This window comes from Alosa sapidissima, chromosome 16 (assembly GCF_018492685.1).
Source record: "Alosa sapidissima isolate fAloSap1 chromosome 16, fAloSap1.pri, whole genome shotgun sequence".
NCBI classification, from domain to species: domain Eukaryota; kingdom Metazoa; phylum Chordata; class Actinopteri; order Clupeiformes; family Clupeidae; genus Alosa; species Alosa sapidissima.
Window position 1 is genome coordinate 14215634 of NC_055972.1, and position 19728 is coordinate 14235361.

The following is a 19728-nucleotide window of genomic DNA, read 5'->3' on the forward strand; positions in this document are numbered from 1 at the left end:
GAGAACCCATGGGGTGAGTGAGGGTGTTTGTGTGTGCGTTTGTAGGCTACAGAAGCACATACAGTCCATCTGATGTGTCTGGACTCCAGAGCCGGACAGTAACGGAGTACATTTACTTGAGTATAGTAGCCTACTTGAGTACTGTTTTGATGGATCTGTACTTTACCCGAGTATCATTTTTGGGGAGTACTCATGACTTTACTCAAGTACATTTGAGAGGCAAATATTGTACTCTTTACTCCACTACATTTCTATCCATAACTGTGAGTACCCGTTACTAAAAAAGGAAAAAAGAAAAATCTCGGAAAGCCTCTGTTGCAGAGGGGGTTAAAGCGGAGCTAGTAATCAAGGATCTTTGTCTGTTGTTTCCCTCTCAAACGTGATTGGATTGTGCAGGCGCCACTGATTGGGACAGCCTATCAGCAATCACCTTCAGCTTTCCGCCAAAGTCATTTAGATAAGAGACGAAACCATGGACGAAACAATGGATGAAGAGCAGCAGGTCCATCCCCAGAATGTGCCCACCTGTGGCCCCACCTCGCCAGACTATTTCAATTTTCTGAACAAGTTAATGGTTAGGGTACATAAGCACTGTGGCAGTTACTGCAATATTTAGAAAATGTAGGCTACTCTTGTACTCTTGATACTCAAGTACTTTTAAAAACAAGTACTTCTACTTAAGTAGACATCTGACTGTTGTACTTTTACTTGTACTTGAATAAAATTTAGCAAAGGGTAACACTCAGTCGCGGTGGTTAAAGTATTAGTAAAAGTTAACATGAACTTGACACTATTATCAGTCACACACACACTGGAAACCACAGAAGGCAAGTGAACATGCACATAACAACACTAAAACATGACTTTTATCTCAACCATAAACAGTCCCATGAGCCTTTGTGCTAACTAGCTCAACTAGAATGATGTCTCCCCCCTCTGGTCGCTACAATATTTTTAGAGAAAATAATTGTCGATCGGTCACATTTGACCGCGCTACAGGACGGTTAAAATAGGCCTATCCGTATAGTCTATAGGCTAGGCCTAAGCTACTACTGTAGTGCAGGGTCAGATGTTGGTACCACCACCTTTAGGCCTGTCTTTAAAACATTAACAAGGATGTCCGATAAGTAGGCTATCATAGAACATTCCCGCTAGAAAAGTATGTTCGGGCCAAAATCCAAACATCTGGATATAGCCTAGGCCTACAAGTTCAACCAAAATGTTAGAGAGATAGGCCTAACCCAAAACCACCAAAAAAAACCTGACTTCTAACGATATGGGCTGTGGCATGCAAGCGCCTCATTGATCATTCTTAAGCACACTATGTGGATATTTGATTTAGTTTATGGAGTTTTCAAAAACAGTTTCCAAAAAACAGTGGAGTTTTTTATATTGATATACTTATACTACTTTTTCTGCTGTAAGTGCATGTTGTGTGTGATGTCTGTATACTGAGACCTTGAATTTCCCCTTGGGGATCAATAAAGTATCTATATATCTATCTATCTATCTACCATCCATCCAACGAATGGTGGCGCATAAAACAGTCAGCAGAGGGTGCCCGTGCACTGACGAGACCCTGAAATGCCAAGCAGCCTGGTCTATGTCGAAATGGTTCGGTTATTAGCGGTTTTCCCTGCGCTGCAGACCAAAAGTCTGAAAACTGAGAGAATCCCCTCTCAGTTAAAAAAGAGGTGACAGTCATTGAGTAGCCTAGCTAGGCTGCGACTTGGGTGGGTCTGCCTAATACAAAGTGAAAGTGGTTGAATGCGGGCAAGACAGGTTTGTGACGTTACCTGTGGTTCGTGTTGTTACTGCTGTTCTCACACTCCGTAGACCCTATACCGATGCGCACTCTTTGAGGAAGGTGTTTAGTGATGTCACTCTTGTGTGGGAGAGATTTGGGATACACGGGAGTCAAGGTTCTAAAGTGTATAGCCTATATCACGTCACTGTTATGAGTGGGCGAGTGAAAACCGCTTTCTCGAGCGCAATACTTATATTGACCTTTACGCTTTACACCCCTTCCCCATCACATACTCCCACTGCTCACCCACACATGTTCACTCACTGCTTGACCACCATTGCATCAGTACCTGTGCATAGGCAAGTGTAGGCCAGTAAAAAACCCAAAAACAAAACAAGAAACAGTGTAAAGTAGCCATACTGATCAGAATCACATTAATTACAGTACCCTCCACATCTATTGACGCCCCTGGTAAATAATAAAGAAGGATATACAATCACTTTTGACAATTTATCTGAAATTCACAATGAAAAGATTTAGGGGGGGAAATCAAATCTTCAAGGGAAGCAAAATTTATTCTGAGAATATAAGGATCATGTTAAAACACACGCCACAATTGGCACCCCTGTTGCACAATTGGCCAACCCATTTCAATCACTGTAATGCCTCCCCTTTCCAATAAAATATAGCATAAGTTAAATGATAAGAGACAATCGAGGTTCTTGTTTTTTTTAGACTGGGTGATCCCAAGATGCTACAGTTATATGTTATCTGTGTCTCCAACACAGATACTTTTTGCCATCTTACCATCCTTGTAACTGTGCGTAGGGGCAAGGTGGGTCCTTTTCCAGGCAAGTTTGTAATAGTTCAATTTGATTGGAACTTTTTTAACCATTATCTTAATGGCAATTAAGGGCATTTTTGGGTAGTGCCGAGCTAGGCGGAACGAAATTCATCTGGCAAGAGTCAGGTTAGCAAAATCACCCATTGTGTTTGTACCTTTTCTTATTATTATTCTGCTCTGGAAGTCTATGGCAGCCCATAGAACCGTCTAGTAAAAAGTTGTGAAATGTGGCACATTGATTTGGGAAATTCCCATAATTAATTTCACCAAGTTTTATGTCTGTACCACACTCTAGCGCCACCAATGGGTCAATGTTGGCATTGCATCCATGCACTTAACCTTTGAACAGCACCCCATCATGACTCAATTTCCGCCATGTTGGACCTTCCACCATATTAGATTAGATAAAAAACACTAAAAGTTTTCACAAAGTTTGTCCAATTTTCATGACAATCAGTTTGTCCGATTTTCAGACCAGGCCTTACAAATGCATTAATTTTTGGACCCATATTCAAAACTGGTTGCCTGTAACAACCAATCAAAATTGATGGTGAAGCTGCTAAACAGGAAGTGAACTGATATCTCAGCAAGACTTTCACGTATCAAAACCTAATTCGGTACATGGGCTCAGGACCCATTTAGGAGGAGGCTCAATAAATCTGGTGACTTTTGACCATAGGGGGCACTTTAATCACAGGAAGTAGGCTCATACCTCGGCAATGCTTTCACGTATCAGAACCAAACTTTGTTCATAGACTCAGGACCACATCCTGTGGACGCACAATAAATTTAGTGACCTTTGACCACTAGGGGCACTATAATTATCAACACTTTCACCTTTCGAAACCAAACTTGGTATGAGGACTTGGGACCAAATCCTGAGGATGCACAAAACATATGTTGACTTGTGATCACTGTGAGTTAGGGAAATGAGCTCATGTCTCAGCAAGGCTTTCACATATAGAAACCAAATTAGGTATGTGTATGTGTATGGGTAGGTGTGTGTGTGTGTGTGTGTGGGGGGGGGGGGGGGGGGGGGGGGTAACAAGGTGAAAAGAAAAATCCTGATGAAGTGTGAGGTTGATGAGATTAGGTATGAGGAAAAGTATGATATTCAGTATACTGATGGCTTGCATATAATTAAGTTGTAAATAAATGGAAAAAGCTTTGATCACATTAATTTTGTGTAAGAGATTTTCAACGTGTGCCAATAATTATGGCATGTGTGTAAAAATATAATATAATATATAGAGTTGTGCTCATAAGTTTATATACCCTGTAGATACACATGCTAAAGTTGACTAAAAAGAGGAATAAAAAGTCATCTTTTGGAAATTGATCTTAATGCCCAGATTGATCTTAATGCCCTTAATGCCCTTAAAATCCAACCTTTAAGGACACCAATTTTCGTTGTGAATGAATATTATATCATAAATAAATAAATGTTTTTCCTCAAAAAACAGGGATCTTAAGTATACATACCCCTATGTTAAATTCCCATAGAGGCAGGCATATTTTTATTTTTAAAGGCCAGTTATTTAATGGATCCAGAATATGAATCCTGATAAAGTTCCCTTGGCGTTTGGAATTAAAATAGCCCCACATCATCACATACCCTTCACCATACCTATTGACATGGTTTTTATTTCAGTTAGCCTCATAGCTGGTTTGATTTTTCATTAAGAGATGATGATCTTATGGAAAGTACCCCATGCCAATCGTGAGATGTGGTAAAGGGTATGTGATGATGTGGGGCTATTTTAATTCCAAAGGCCAAGTGAACTTTATCAGGATGCATTAAGGCATTAAGATCAATTTCCAAAAGATTAATTTTTATTCCTCTTTTTAGTCCTATTTTTAATGGATGCCAATAAATGTGGAGGGTGCTGTAGTTAGACCAGTTGCATTTAGTAATAGGATATTTAGAACAAAAAGAAAAAGAATAGGAATTACTGTCCGACATTATGCTTTAAGCAAATTGTGTCTCATGATTTGTTTGATTTATGGTGGGTTTGTTGCTCTAGTTTATGACTGTTTGTCTGCCATGAGATGAGTCTCCCTTTTTTGGTTTGCTAAGTGATGTCATTCAGTGAGTGATGTCAGTGTCAGTCAGCAATTACGTTTAAGCATTCAAAATATGCATAAGGTACTTTTTCCAAGCACAGGTTCCTCTTGGCTGGCTTGAGTGACTGATGGTACACTGCTTTAGGGTTACGCTCTGTTATCAATAATTTGTCTGGCCTCTCCTCACGTAGACTGATAAGCATTTGACAGCTTTGTTTAGATGTGATGTAATGGTTTCAAGAAAAGAAAAACAAACCAACGGAACTTAAGCAATGTATTCATACCGTGTTTTAATACATATGCAGCATATCAGCTAGGATGACTAAATATTCCAGAAAAAAAAAAAAAATGACAAAGAAGTCCGCACACTAGAGCTCCATTATTGTTTTTCCTTTTTATTCACCACACAGTCCGGCACCTACTTTTTTAACATTTAGATGTGCGCACCTTTTTCTACATTATTAAATATTCCAGAACTCTGGCCTATTTGTCACACAGGTATGGTCCTGGATATGGAGTGAACATTGAGAAGATGCAGGCATGTATTGTTCGCAGTTGAATTTACAGGTTGTGGGGATTTTCCCTGTGTGCTGAAAGATGAGATTGATATGGCATGTGGAAACATTTCAGTCAAACTCAGAGCAAATGTCTGTAATTAAATGGTGCTTTGAAAACTCTCAGGAGACTCTAAGCACACAGAGTTCCTTCCATTCTCTCTGTGTGAGTTCTTCTCATAGAGGAATAGTCAATGTGCATGACTTGTTAAGTCATCTCAAGGACAGTCAGTAGGCATATTCCGGCATAATTCTTACTACCATTTCACTTGGAGGTTCTCAAAACCATGTAGAACCAACCATATAGAATGCAAATAGAAGTAATAGAAATAATACTTCCTGTTTTCTCCCGAGGTAGTGTACACATGTGTTGGCTCTCCGCTTTTCAGGTAAAGGCTGCTGTCTGTTATTGCTTCACCTGAATGAGTGAGTTTTAAACCTGCTTGTCCACACCCCCCACCCGTGAGGTAAGCCACGCCACCCTCGTGAGGCCATGCTGTGTGACGGGGCTCATGAGGGAGGGGCCTTACTGGAACTGAGGCTCGACCGGCTCCGTCACCCTCCTGCATTTGGCAGGGAGCCAGGGCAGAACCTGCGCGCCTCTTAAGTGTCAATGTGAAAGGACCGTGGTCCGGCAGCCCTGCCCACGATCAGATTTCAATTACCACAAGTATGTCACCTGTGTGCTTTTCCTTTTTCAAATGCCCTGGCGGGGAGCCAGGGCAGAAAAGCTGTGTTCATAAAGAGAGCACACCAATGTCTTTGGTTCACATGTGTAAACATTCGAAGAGGGAAACATGTAAAAACTGGAGACTGCTAGGCCTATATTAGGACATACTTTTCATTGCAGGCTAGATGACAAAGCAGAGAAAATGGTGACATGACTTAACACTTTTTCTCAGATGGGTCATCTTACTCCCACCCATAATGGGAATCATTTGATAATTAATCATTTTCACGGATTAGGCAACGTATAGGGAGCATTATTTAATTCTTGGAGGTATGTATTTAAAATCAATAGACTGTTGAGAATCTGACTGTCTATTCCTTGACTGCCCTTGTGGACTGTGTTACTGTAGATGTGAGGAATGTGGTTTGTAATGCTACCGATAGACAGGAAGTCACATTTTTTTCTGCTTTTCTTCTTTGGTCATGATAAAAAAACTTCTTGCGCGTCCTGTATTCTCTGGTATTGACGTTTCCTAGGAAATAATAAAGCGTGTAATTCAGACAAATAGTAAAAAAAGTACCTCAAGGTGAGGAAACATTAAATTCTATGTCAAATGATTGATCAGGCTGGGAAAAAAGCACCAGCTTTTTCTTCATCGTCTGCATTTTTATGAAATTGTATTGTGTCAACCAAACCATATAGAAAGTACTAGAGAACATCAAGAAATATTTTCAAAAAAATCAAGAAGGCAGCAAACTGTCTTTCTAGTTTTTTTTTCTGGCTTGGTAAAACACATTTCTTTAAAGCATTTTCAGTCCTGATTGTATAAGAATAACTGGATTTGATTGGCTAAATGTCTCTAAACCCATCTGTTCATGTCATATACTGAATCAAGCATGGGAGAAAACAATCCATAAAGATTATTTTAATTTGGTGCTTAATGCAACTACTGTGAACAACACCCAATTCTTCCAAAATGTGTGCAAATCCAGTGTGCCCTCAGTGTCAGCAACGAACTCACTGGAACCTCTGGAACCTCCTGGTTTACATCCTGCTTTCTTTTTGTAAGAAGAAATAGCAATGTGTCCTTTACCTGTTTGCCTTTGTGAGATTATGTTGTTGATGACAGCTGACACCTGACACCTGTCAGATAGAGGATGTTGATCACTGTCTATGGATGATCTCATCTTCACTGGTTCAGTCTTTCTGTGGTTCATTTTGTAGAGCTTGGTAGTGACCACATAGTCATCGGTTATATCCAGCGAGCAAAAGTAAGTAGCCTATACAGTGTGAACTGTGCTATTGGCTGAATAAAGGTATTTGTTTGTTATATGAATAAATATGATATTTAAGGGCCTGTAAAATGCAAGTAGAAACTCTTTTCATATTTTCATATCATAAACTCTGATGCACGGTCCTATCCTGTAGACACATACAATGTATTAAGTTTGATGTCATGATAACTGCCAAATGAAATCAAGCACTTTGAGTAACTGACACTTTTCAAAAACTTTACAGGAACATTCCCTCTAAAATATCAGTCTCTCTCTTGTTCCTCCTCTTGAGCTACTTCCTGGTTGTCAGCCATTGTGAGGCATCAGGGAGCATGTCACAGGGATTAGGCTATGCCAAACACTTTATCTATGGGTCTTAACAATGGGATGATGCACGCTAACATGGCTTTTAGTGTATTACAGTAGCAATGAAGTAGCAATAGGCGGCTCTTCCCAGTGCATGTTGAACAGGACCTTAAAAGAGATATTTGACATTTTTTCATGAAAATATGTTTTTTAACCAAGCTTATGCTCTGGGTTTTTCTACAATTTCACAAGTGGCCAGTTTATCTGAAGAAGTAATTTACTTCAGTGTCCTTATGCAAAAATGACTTAATTTCCAACCACAACAATTCAATTTTCCAAATATTTCAAATGACACGATGAAAACTTGCCTGTTTTAATTGAAAACAACAACCCCTAGCAAATTATATTTGCCAGTTCTTCCGGTAACCAAATCATGACTTACTATTTTGCGGTTTCTTTTGCCTGGCGGTCGGCCATTTTGGATTTGCCAAATTTCCCATATTGCAAAAGAAAGTGGGCAAGTTGCATCAGTACACCAGTATAGGAAATCACAAGTCCAGAAACATGCAGTTGATTTATAACCTTATCTATTGCCGTGGGCCCACAGACTACACCGGAATTGCTGTTTGTCTGCCAAAATGTAACTAATTTGATATGTAATCCTTCAGACCTGTTGTAAGAAGGATCAATTGAAGAGTCAGAGGAAGAAAATAATTGAAAATCTTTTTTTTATTAAGAAAAACATTTGAAACAAAAAGACTGTTCTGAATATAAAACGATTTCATTTAACATCCATAACAATAATATTGCATATAAAGACAAAAAAATAGTTACAAGCCAGTGCCATAAAACAGATCAAACGGAAGAAAAGACAATGTTGCTAGGGCAACAAGACAAAATTGACACTCAGACAAACATTTGAGTGTCACTGTTGTTCAATCATCATTACAATTCCACTTAGGTTAAAACTTAGCCATTTACCGTCTCTATTTATGTATATTTGAAGCACATGTGTGTCACTTTGAGAACTCTGGAAAACATGTTTTCGATATGACATAGCCATTACTTTAAAATTTCCAGTTGGAACATAATTATCTTGCCACTATTGACAGTTTTGCAATTTCATTTTTCAATACAAGTAACAACAGCTTTAATGTTTTATGTATATACACATCAAAGAAAACTGACATTAAACCCTTGTTCTCACCTCAATCCCCAGTTAGACGTGGACAAGTAACTCAATGACAAAGAGCACCAGAACACCTCCTACATTCATCCAAAGAGACAACCGGACGAGATCAGCGAAGAGAACCACCTTACACTACTTATGCACATACTGATTTACTTTCTTTATCAAATAAACTACATTCTCCATCTGACAAGACTTGTTTTTCAAACAGCCACCTTAAGACCACCTCCTTCACCACTGGACTACAGCTGGGCCTGGTCTTGGAAGTACCACAGGGCGTCTTGGTCTATGGTGCTTTGGCCATTGGCAGCCTTGCCCACAACCTGCCTCAAGGCCTCTTGAGCGCTGCTGTTGTTGGCGGAGCAGGAGTGCAGGGTGGTGTAGGACTGCTGGCAGTCTGCTGTGGCGGAGGCGGAGGGTGCCTGGACCGTCATGGCCACGGGCTGCTCCTGCTTTGGGAGGCTGGTGCTCACCTGGTTCCCGAGGAGGTTCTGTATGAAGTCCCCTTCGAAGTTCTCCATGAAGGGAAAGCCACCGCCACCGTTCATGGAGGCAGTACAGGACTGCTGCACAGTGTTGCCCCAGGTGGACTGCATCATCACCTGGTCGGAAGCTGCTGTGGCCTTTCGGCCAAATGGACCCTGGTTCTCTTGTCGGATCTGACCCATAGCGGCGGCGACGACGCCCTGGGGATCAGCATCCAGGCAGGCCAGGTCACCCACACTGAGCTGAGGGAGGCTGTTGTTGCCGGTGCTTTCACCCGTGCCAGTGTAGGCTGAGCTTGAGTGCAGCTGCTGCTGCATGCTAGCCCCGTTGCTGTGGCTAACAGTTGTGTTCGAGACAGACGTGCTCATGCGGATGCTGTCCAGGCTAAGGTTGGGGTTCGCTTGCCAGTGGTTGACTTGCATGGCGGAGGGTTGCAGTGGCTGGGAGTGATGCATCATGGGGCGCTGAGTGCCAGACTGGTAGGGGTAGCCATGTTGTCTCACCAAACCACTATTGACATGGCTGGTGAATGCATTTTGAGGTTCTGTTGAGGAGCAGAGAGGAAATTGCCAATCCGTGCTTTAAAATGCACATAACTTTTGTAATCTTAGCACATTTAGCAATCTTGACACATTTAGCAATCTTAACCTCTGCTTACCCTTTTTAATAAATTGGGACATCACGCTGGTCTGTGGAATGACCTTGGGTCGATTCATTGGATTAAAATCTTTATGGAAAAAAACAGACACTTTCAACTTTCTCATCCAGAGCATGCTTAAAATGGTCTCTTATCTACCAGCTGACATAAGCAAAGTCTACGTGCTAGAATACTTGACATGAGAAGACGTATGCGGATCTTACGCTGGAAACTGGAGAAACTCTTCATCAGGTCTTCCCTCCTCCTCTTCTTCTCCTGGCAGCCATAAGGATCTGTAGGGAAAGAACAATCATCAGTAAACTATACATGATTACTTATCATCAACAGTTTCAGCTGACACTTAATGCCTTAATTCATGCATGTGTCGCACTTGAAACAATTGAGAATCAGAGAAACTTCCACGGTTTAAAGGTTCAGGCCTTCATGTCTGTCTACAGGATGTTCTGCTTTGCCCCATGATGCACACTCTACTCAAAGGAAAAGGGTGCAGCTGCCCAGGGTTGTGACCCCTCACCTTTGTCGTCCGGCAGGTAGCGGAACTCCATGGGCTCACTGACCTCCTGGTCGGTGGGGCGTCGCAGCTGCATACGCACAGTCACCGGCGTGGTGATCGATGTGGTGTAGTAGGGCGGCGTTCGGAACACGATGGCCACCTGACGGTGGACGTCCGCCTGCGAGAAACTACCCTTGGCCTCCCAGCTTTGACAGAAGAAGCGCACCTCGATATCGTCTACAGGAGGAGGGATGAGGCGATGTTGATGAGTTAGGGGAATGAGAGGTGTTAGACATGAAAGATCTGGGCTCTGGATTATGACCAGTGTGGAGTGAGGAGAGGGAATGCATGATGGTGAAAATGTCAGGAAAAATGACATCAGTCACAAACAACATGTTTGCATGCTTCCAAAACATATCACTGGGAACAACATGTAATAATAATAATAATAATAATAATAATAATAATAATAATAACACTGGGATAACAAATAACTCAATATTTTCTTCTGCACACCAACCTTTCTGGACTTTGTCACAGAGCAGGAAGATCTCATCGCCACCCTTGACGCTTCCGCTGTTCTTGTTGACACGGCAGATGCGCAGCTCCGCTGTGTTGGGGGCTCCTGGGGAGACATGGACGACAGGGGTCAAAGGTCAGTGCATCAGGGCGAAAAGTAAAACATAGTATAGGCCAGGGAGAGATGTATACACACTTATGTGCATTTCACACTCAAATCTGGAGGAAAGGTTATCACTAGGGAGAGGGAATCATCAGATGTGGCCTTTAGAGGTGATTCTTCTCACCTGTGACTCAGCCATCCTTAAATCGCTTCATCTGTGCTGACTCATGTTGATATAACAGTGGAACATTTGCTCACGTATAGAGTGTACAGAATCCCATATATATATATATATATATATCCTATCTGTTTGTACATGTACGGAGCTATAGTTTAATCTCCTAGTCCTCCACTTGTGGGTGAGCATGTCTCCAAATGACATATCAGATGATCTACATGGCTCCCATGGTCAAGACACAAGACCAACCATTTCACAACATGGCCATGATCATGAAGAGAAATCTGAAAAATCACAAGTCTGCGCGCAAAAGAGGAAGCAAAGACAACTGTGCGCCACACAGAAGTGGCCAGGACCAAACACTGCTTCCTCTTTTTTTGTCAGGGACTCTGTTAAACCTTAGAGACGCACAGGCAAAACAAAGGCAGTATAACAGTGTTATATAGAATATATCGGATGCTATAGACGCAAGTGTGTGGTTCACACAACACACACAGCACTCTCCCTGCTGGACCTTACAATGAGTCTCCTCTCTCACTCTCTCATTCTAGGAACTGAGAGTTTGTGTTATCTGTTACTACAGCAGCCTTGGGGTTAAAAAAAAAGCTCAGTGTTCGTTCAGCAAACTCTTTCTGTCACAGACTTCCTGTGCAGCTAGCCCATGACGCGAGCGAAAGTGAGACAGAGAAGAGGCCACCTTCGTTTCCTGTAGTATGCTAAGGTAGAGACAGTCAGTGCTGAGTACGTTCACCCTGCTGCTTCTTCTGTTGGCAATGCTACCGTGGCTACTCCCCTTGTCGCTTACACCATCAGCAAAGTAGGCCGAGAATATTCAAGGCATAGGAACAAGGAGACTAAGTGTCATGCAACGGCTGCAGTTGTGACGTGGGTGGGCAGTGTGGTGTGGTATGGTGAACTCACTGTTGTCGTAGATGGGGTTGGAGACGATAGGGTTCAGGGCAATGCTGAACTGACCACTCTCGTCCTGTAGGAACACTTGGAAGCAAAGACGCACCACGTTCAGGTCATACTCTTCTGTCTGTAGAAGCTGCTCTCGTGGAACTGAGGAGAAAAATGAAGTGACGACAAACAGACACACACATGGTTAATGTACAACAATAACACATGCAACATGTGATAATTCCAATGCTTCTGTCTACTCACTATTAAACACCTGAGTACTGAGTGCAATTGGTGAGGTTGAATGAGAAAATGAAAAGAGGAAAAGAGGAAGAGGTTAAAACAAAGGATGTAGGAGCGAAAGAGAAAGAAATCATCTATGGACCCTTTCAAGAGAGTTCCATTATCAGCATCATAGTTGGCCCCACAAGACTTCCTTTTTAACATTCCATATGTTATCTTAATGCAGAGGAAGTAGATTGGGGCCCAAATAGAACGTTCAAGCATTGTTTTTGTTTTTATTGTTGAAAGGGTCTATATGGTCAGACATACACTCAAAGCAAACGCTGGATCTCAAGAGTCTCCCTTGGGAGTCGCTGTTCGACTCATGACTCATGGGTAGCACCCCTGAGCCCACGGGAGCAGCCGCAAGAAGTCACATTTGCAACGAAACACATTTGCAAACACATTTTCAAGAGCCGTCACTTTGTCTTGTTCCCCCACACGCTCACACATAAATACACCACACGTATATACTCCCCCGCACACATGCCAAAGATGTCGCGAAAAATGATTACACCCACACACTCTCTCTCTCTCTCTCTCTCTCTCTCTCTCCCTCTCTCAGGAGTCTCTTTCTGTCTCTCTCTCTCTCTTCTCTCACTCGCGGCTATCCCACCCACGCGGTGTGACAAGGGTGCTCTGCTCACAGATGTGATGTCAGAGCAGGTGGAAAACATGGCCCTCTCATTTCAAACTGCTCACAACCTGCGAAAAGGAGAGCAGCCCGGGGGCCGATGACGACTCACCGACCAAGGAGGCCCACAGGTCTGACGTCTCTCCACTGGCTCTGCCTAAACCACAAGGGTGCACAGCAGCGCAGAGCAGAGGGACCCAAAAGCACGGAGGAGGAAGAAGAGGAGGAGGAGGAGGAGGAGGAGGAGGAGGAGGAGGTGGTGGTAGTGGTGGAGGTGGACAGGGCGGAGATGAGGAGCTGACGAGAGTGAAAGAGAAAGATGTGTGTATGTGTATGTCTGAGTGTGTGTGTGTGTGGTGGGTAGAGAGAGAAGGGCAAGTGTTTTGAGTGTGGTGGAACGGACAGAAGTTAGAGCAAGAGTGTATGAGAGTGGGGTCGGGGTGCACTGAACAGGTGACAGGTGATGGTTGTTTTGTGAGAATTGCAATGTTAGGGCAAGTGTGTGTGTGTGTGTGTGTGTGTGTGTGACATAGAAAGTAGACTGAGATGCAGATGGCCTGAGCATGCAGGTGGGTGCTGGTTTGGGTCGAGGTTAGTGCAGGTGGGTGGGTTGCTGAGGTGCAATCTGCATGTATGCATAGTGAGAAAGAGAGACACAGAGAGAGGAAAAGCAGGCAGGTGTAAAGTCTCCATGCTGCGGGCACATCACAACTAGCGGTCCCTCCACAATCACTCATGACTCACCCCCTTTTATAACACGTCTGCCAGTTTCTAAATGTCAGCCAGCTACATAGCATGGCTAGCAAGCAACTGAGCTTGTGCAAACATCAACAGCACCTGAGCCTCAGACATGTTAACTGGACCTGGACATACACCACTAGGCTACACCACCCGCCTCTGCTCCACACGCACACAGCTTTCAACTTTTGTCGCGTTGTTGACAGAAGTTACTTTCACCTAGTGACAATGTCAGCTGAACTTCCGAGATGAATACATCGCTTGAATGTTAATTGAATGCTAATCCAATTAAGAAATTGCTCACGAGTCATGGGAGCCCTTAGCGGTGATAGTATTACGTTTGTAGTCTCAAGATGATAGATCAGTCAGAATGACATCTGAATGAGATCATCGCTATTGGTTTGCCTTCCGGTGACTTTCATACAAAAACACAGCGACTAATATCAAAACCCCTACTCTACTACACTTACAACAGCAACAGTGAGCATTAATGGATTTTTCTCTTGAGAGAAGGGATTTTTTTCTGTGACTCGACTCGCAAGTAACTATTTCACAGAGGTTGAGATACTCCTCATGTTTATGGGGAAGTAAGACTGGGCACTAGTCCACTTTCACAGGAGAAGTGAACCATATTTCACAGATCACATTCAATGAGGAAGAGCGCTGATGTTGCTCCCACATCATTATTACTGTGCTGTATGCCACCATTCTCCTCTCTCCCCTCTATATCTGACACACTGACATGGTTTGACAAAATCGCTTTGCAGTTATTACCACATTTTCAACTTGTTTGATTGGTGTTATACTATGTTCAATGGAGCAGACTGCTCAAAATAAAAGCACAAAGACTTTGGAATATATACACGAAATGGGCCAGCACTAGTCGCACCACTATGACGCCCCTGAAATGAGACACCCCTACAGTATACATACAGAGTCATTCTGATTCTGATCTTGCATTAAACAGATAACAAAACAACCTGTTTTTTTTTCTCTAGGTTGAGGATGGCAGAGTAGTTCTCCTTTGTGTACTAATAAATTCCCCTGTCACATGGCATGCAAATTGCATAACTCCTGCAAGAAAAGAGAAGTGACTTGTTTTTATTTAAATTGTGCCTGTGCGACCGCGACTAGAGCAGCACCCCACAGCCGACAAGTTAAATCATAGGGAGGAGAATAGTAACAAACAAAACAAATAAACAAACAGACACATGGCAGAGGGAAAACACTGACACCATACATGAGGAATGGAGGATAATCAAAAGATGAAATACACAAAAAAGGGATGAAAGACAAAAAAAAAAAAAGACAGAACAAGAAGGAAAGAGAAATGTAAAAAAAGAGTATAAGAGATGAGACAAAATAGGAGAAGGAGGAAAGCAAAAGGAGAACATGCGACGTGACGTCACCAGCCGTCTCCCTCACCACTGAAGGGGTTGATGCCGCGAGTCATGCGCTGTATGATGGCGTCCTTCACCTCCCGTCGCCGGACACACTGGATGCCCAGGTTCTGAAAGCTGTTTGGGGAGAACATCACAGCAATGAGGACACACTCCTACAGCCTCAGGGAGGACCAAGAGAAAAGGGCAGTTTAGAGACAAAACTAAGAGATGGACAACTAAAAGGGATGGACATGAGGGACAGACAGATTGACAGGTGCCTATGCTCACTTCTGTGTCCACTGCACTTAGGATCACCTGGGGTGAAAAGTTTGCATGCTGTGCTAGGGGATTCCCCTGTTTATTTCCTCTAGCGGACTGCAATAAGGGAAAAAAGGCTGTTTGTGCTGATACAGTGGTCAGCCCTAAAGACGCCTCTATGTGAATGTGTGTGTGTGGGTGTGTGTTTGAGCATGCATATGAGCATGTGTGGGTGTACAGAGACAGTGTACATCAAACGCATCAAGGGACACCAGGGGTAGCAAAATCATCAGGGTGCTTTGATCTCAGAGAGCTGGTGAACTTTTTCTTTTTTTTAAACCTCACACAAGTGACAGCACTGCTCAATATGGTCACAGGAGAAGGCTGGTTTAACAGAGACAAAGACCAGGTATCAAACACCAGAACTACTGTGGCTTTTCAAAGAGAAGGGGAGGGCGTGAGAGCGAGCAAACAGCCTGTTGTGGAAACTGCTCGGCCGAGACACCGACAATGGCTGGACACTTACGCAATGACCCTGCGCTCAGGCCCGAACTCCACCTCATAGTAGCCGTCTCGGCAGTCCTTGCCCACAAGGTCATGTGGATGTGGCCGGTAAGGCTCACTTTTGGTCACCAGTGACACGCGAACCTTGCCCTTTCCGCAGTGATTGAGGATCTGTGGCAAATGAAAAAAAAACAAACTCACATCAGTCCAACTAGGGGAATCCAAGCTGTTGTCATACCTACTGGAATACAAAATGTACATGTTATCACTGGTATATTGTTTCCTAAAAGCTTTTTCTCAATAGATCTTTCCACTGAAGTTGTCTTTTATTCCAGGACAGGATCACGGATTAACGTGAAAAGGAAACCCACCCGTGGTGTTAAACATTTTGATAATATATACTGAGACATTAACAAGAGGGTACAAATTAGACAAATGACTAATAATTGCTCCAAATTATACGAGAGTTCTTAGTCCCAAAAAAACTACAGTGCATGAATATGGTGGGTGCACTGTGTCTTAAAATTGTCCAAAATAACATTGTATAGTGTATGGAGCCGAACATGCTCAAATATGAGTTTTTCAGTGCATTGTCCCCGAGCTGGATACTAGCCCCTCACCTGGATGCTGGGGTAGGTCCTGTTGTTGTCTGAGCTCTTGTCTCCTGGGATGCTGCCTGCAGAACGCCCTTCACACTTGTACCTGAAGCGCATGCCTCTCTGTCTGGGCTGCTCAAAAATCTGGACGCTTGGTTCAACCACTGTGAAACCGGAGAGAATATCTTGAGAAACTTATGCATGTGAACAAACCATATTACCAGATAAATGAATAGGTATGTTTATTAAGAGTCATGTTCCCTGATTTAGAACACATATGCAACAATGTCAGGATGAAAAGAGATCTTGGTAGGCTGGAACTTGTGAGGCCACCTGACCAAAAAACAAAAAAAACAAACAAAAAAAAAGCAAACCTAAAGTAGTGAAGAAAAACAGGGGGGCAAAACTTTCCAGGCCATGACCAAATTACAATCCAGGCCAGCAAAACGATAGCGACCGCACCTGCTTCCACAGAACATGGCTTTCTGAGACAAACCGCGAGATACAAACAAGCAGAAGACATGCACCCTTACCTCCCCCAATTACAGCTGACACCCATCTGTGCGACAACGCCAAAGGGCTTCACAAGATCAGGTGTGATGGCCTCATATAGGCTAGATGAACTTTCCCTTTTTGGCTGAAGGGAAGGCAGCATTTTGTTTTCTCTAAGCGTGATGAGGCAAAACGTGTTATCCACCACAACCGCAGTGAGTGGGGCTGCAAGTTTGCGCACTAAAACCAGCATAATGTGTTGCTGCACCTGCAGTGGGCCGGACTACACGTGCAATCATCCAATAGAAAATCAGCCTCTCGGCCCTCAGCGTGCATTATCATATTTCAATAATGACGGCCGAGTAGGCCTACACTAAGTTCAACAATAAAATTAGCCATAAAAGATGCATCTCAGCGCCCAAAACTCCGCTAATCTGGTTAGATCTTGCACATCGATATTCCCCGTTAACAGAGGATCCTTGATCTGACACGAAGCTGCTGTGTCAACAATCGTTTGAGGAAGTTGTGCAGAGGAAATAAAAATGAGCCTCACTTCTGCGTGATTTTTAAGATTGCGGGACATAACACACAAAGACCTGCTGAACTTTTATGAGGCTTTACCCAACACGTAAGCCTTTTTGAGACGGGTTGTTTATTTGAAAAATTAATAAGGGAGTGTCTTCACTTACCCATGTGTGGATCTCCATGTAATGGAAGCAAATGGACTATGCAAAGAGAAAAGAAATGTATATTAGGCTACTTCACTGGAAAAAAATGAAAAGCATTGAAATAGCCGACTAGTTGCCGGTTTCATTAGAAAAGGGAAACATCTATAGATACACGTAAGATATGTCTGTGGGTGGAATACAGTGGTGATATCGGTGTTTTGCCGTTCCATAGTTTGACTGTCAATCAAACGCATCACAAATAATCGCGGGTCAACATGAAATGTTGGAATGAACAGTTTTGCCAGATTATACTTTGTATCGAAAGTCTTAACTCTCCTTAATACGTTCAGGTTGCATTAAGAGTTAAAATATGATAATTGAAAGTTGTTCGAGTAAAAGTGCTTTATGATGAAATCGATCGAAGAAAGCTGAAACCCATAAAATGAACAAGTAGGCCTATCTACAAGTTGGCTTGGATGTTTGACGTAATTTGAATGAAAACAGTAACCTGCTGTCAAAGTATATAATCAAAGCAAACAAGCCTCGGGTATAGCGTAATGAAATCTAGTAAACTCACCATCCATTGTGAACGAAGATCCTGATCACTGCTGTTTCGTTTGGCTGCGCTTACTGAAATGACCAAACTACTGAACTGCTAACATTATTAAGCTCGAAGAGAATCTACTTTAGACACTCGGGAATTCCCCACTATCTCCGCCCAAGACCTGCCCTTCATAAGCTCGTAGCGAATCAGAAAGTTGCATATAGTCTACGATAGGCTGAATATGAATTGTTCCACCTCCATTGATACTCACAAATATGCGCTCACGCTCGTTACGCACGCATCTTGTGTCTCATGTGAAGGGAACGGCGTCTGAAGGTCCACATACATTTCTTTGCATGTTTGAGAGAGCGGCTGATTCTTTAACCAGCATTTAATTGCCAACTTCATACTATAATCGATAATCTATAATTAAACAAGTAAATCCAATTGCGAGATGAAGTTGAATTCGGCTTCCACAAACCGAAGACTCGGTATTCCACTCCAAACTAGAACTCAATTAGTGACCTTATCTAAAATCCCTGTGTTCAACCAACGTCATTTCAGTTTTTAAAATTATATTAGGCAGGCTGTTAAATTACTCGATGTGTTCAGAGGTATTTACTCACAACAACAACCTCACACAACATTCTTCATTTTAATGTAGGGTAATCCCCTTCGACATCTCACGCCCATCGGCACTGCGGGAATCTCCCTCTGTAAGAACAAGGAAGTTGGCCCCTTTTAAACAGCTAGATAGCAAAAGGCGAAATTGTAAAATAGTTGGGAGACCTAAGGTTATACCAACTGACGTTGTTTACACGGAACAGTCAACATAAGTTATACTTCAGACGGGCGGCAGCACCCGTCGCAACTCTGTATACATATACATATATGAGTAGTGATGAGCAAACAAGCATTTCACAACTTTGTGTTTATTTCGAAAGGGCTTGCCGTGAGTAGAGGGACAACAACAGGTGATGCTCAGTCATTTTAGATACTCTACTGTGGTTTTTGAGGTTAATAAAAATGTCCATGGGAGTTTATATAGGCTACATAAAACATGGTAAACAAAACAAGAGAAAGTTTGACGCCAAGAAAAAAATAACACGCAACAACAAACTGGGGTTTTGTGAGTTTTATGGTCTCATTTTAAAGGAGGAAATATACATTACATACAAAAATACCATTTCAAATACAATTTGTTGCCCTACAAAACAGAAGAAAACAAAGAAAAGAAAAATGACATTTCCCCAAGTTCAATGAGAAGATTCAAGTTGAGTTGTAAATGCCATTCAGAAGAAAATCTAACTGCAATACCTGTGATATAAAAATTACATGGTACAAATATGCAAATATAAATAAAAGAATAAGAAACCCCAAAATGAATAGTAAGCCTTCTTTCTCCCTATTAAATACACAGGCATCTCTCGCTCACTCACTTTGTCTGTACACCTAACCAGTTTTGAACAGTGGCTTATGGTAGATCATTACCTGGAAAGAATAAAACGGAATTCTCATATAATCTCATTTCTACTGTCAAGCTATGGAGAAGCTGCTCTTCGAACTAGTTAGCCAAAATTTCGGGAAAACCCTACAGTCTGGTCCTAGCCTTGATGGAGGTCAAATAGCTGGGTGTAAGCCCTGG

General features: G+C 42.5%; 1 protein-coding gene across 2 annotated transcripts; it reads right to left on the bottom strand.

The window, feature by feature from the left end:
• Positions 1–8170: 8170 nt before the first annotated feature.
• Positions 8171–18239, bottom strand: rel (v-rel avian reticuloendotheliosis viral oncogene homolog). Of its 2 annotated transcripts, XM_042065870.1 has the most exons (11): positions 18117–18239; positions 17561–17596; positions 16404–16543; positions 15806–15954; positions 15065–15156; positions 12007–12147; positions 10806–10910; positions 10307–10522; positions 9996–10064; positions 9793–9861; positions 8171–9678 (listed from the first exon to the last, which is right to left on the bottom strand). In XM_042065870.1, exons 1-11 carry the CDS (start codon positions 18121–18123, stop codon positions 8891–8893), a joined length of 1812 nt encoding a protein of 603 aa, XP_041921804.1. In that variant the 5' UTR covers positions 18124–18239; the 3' UTR covers positions 8171–8890. The 2 variants fall into 2 exon arrangements, with proteins under 2 accessions (XP_041921804.1, XP_041921806.1); XM_042065872.1 differs by lacking the exons at positions 17561–17596; positions 18117–18239 and adding an exon at positions 16913–17518.
• Positions 18240–19728: the final 1489 nt, after the last annotated feature.

Bases quoted from the DNA above. Each gene is read 5' to 3' on its own strand.
- rel (XM_042065870.1), bottom strand. The intron at 10,523-10,805 runs GTTGGTGTGCAG...CTCCTCCTGTAG, and splicing joins CTGTGACAAAGTCCAGAAAG to ACGATATCGAGGTGCGCTTC. The intron at 9,679-9,792 runs GTAAGCAGAGGT...GCTCCTCAACAG, and splicing joins GTCCCAATTTATTAAAAAGG to AACCTCAAAATGCATTCACC.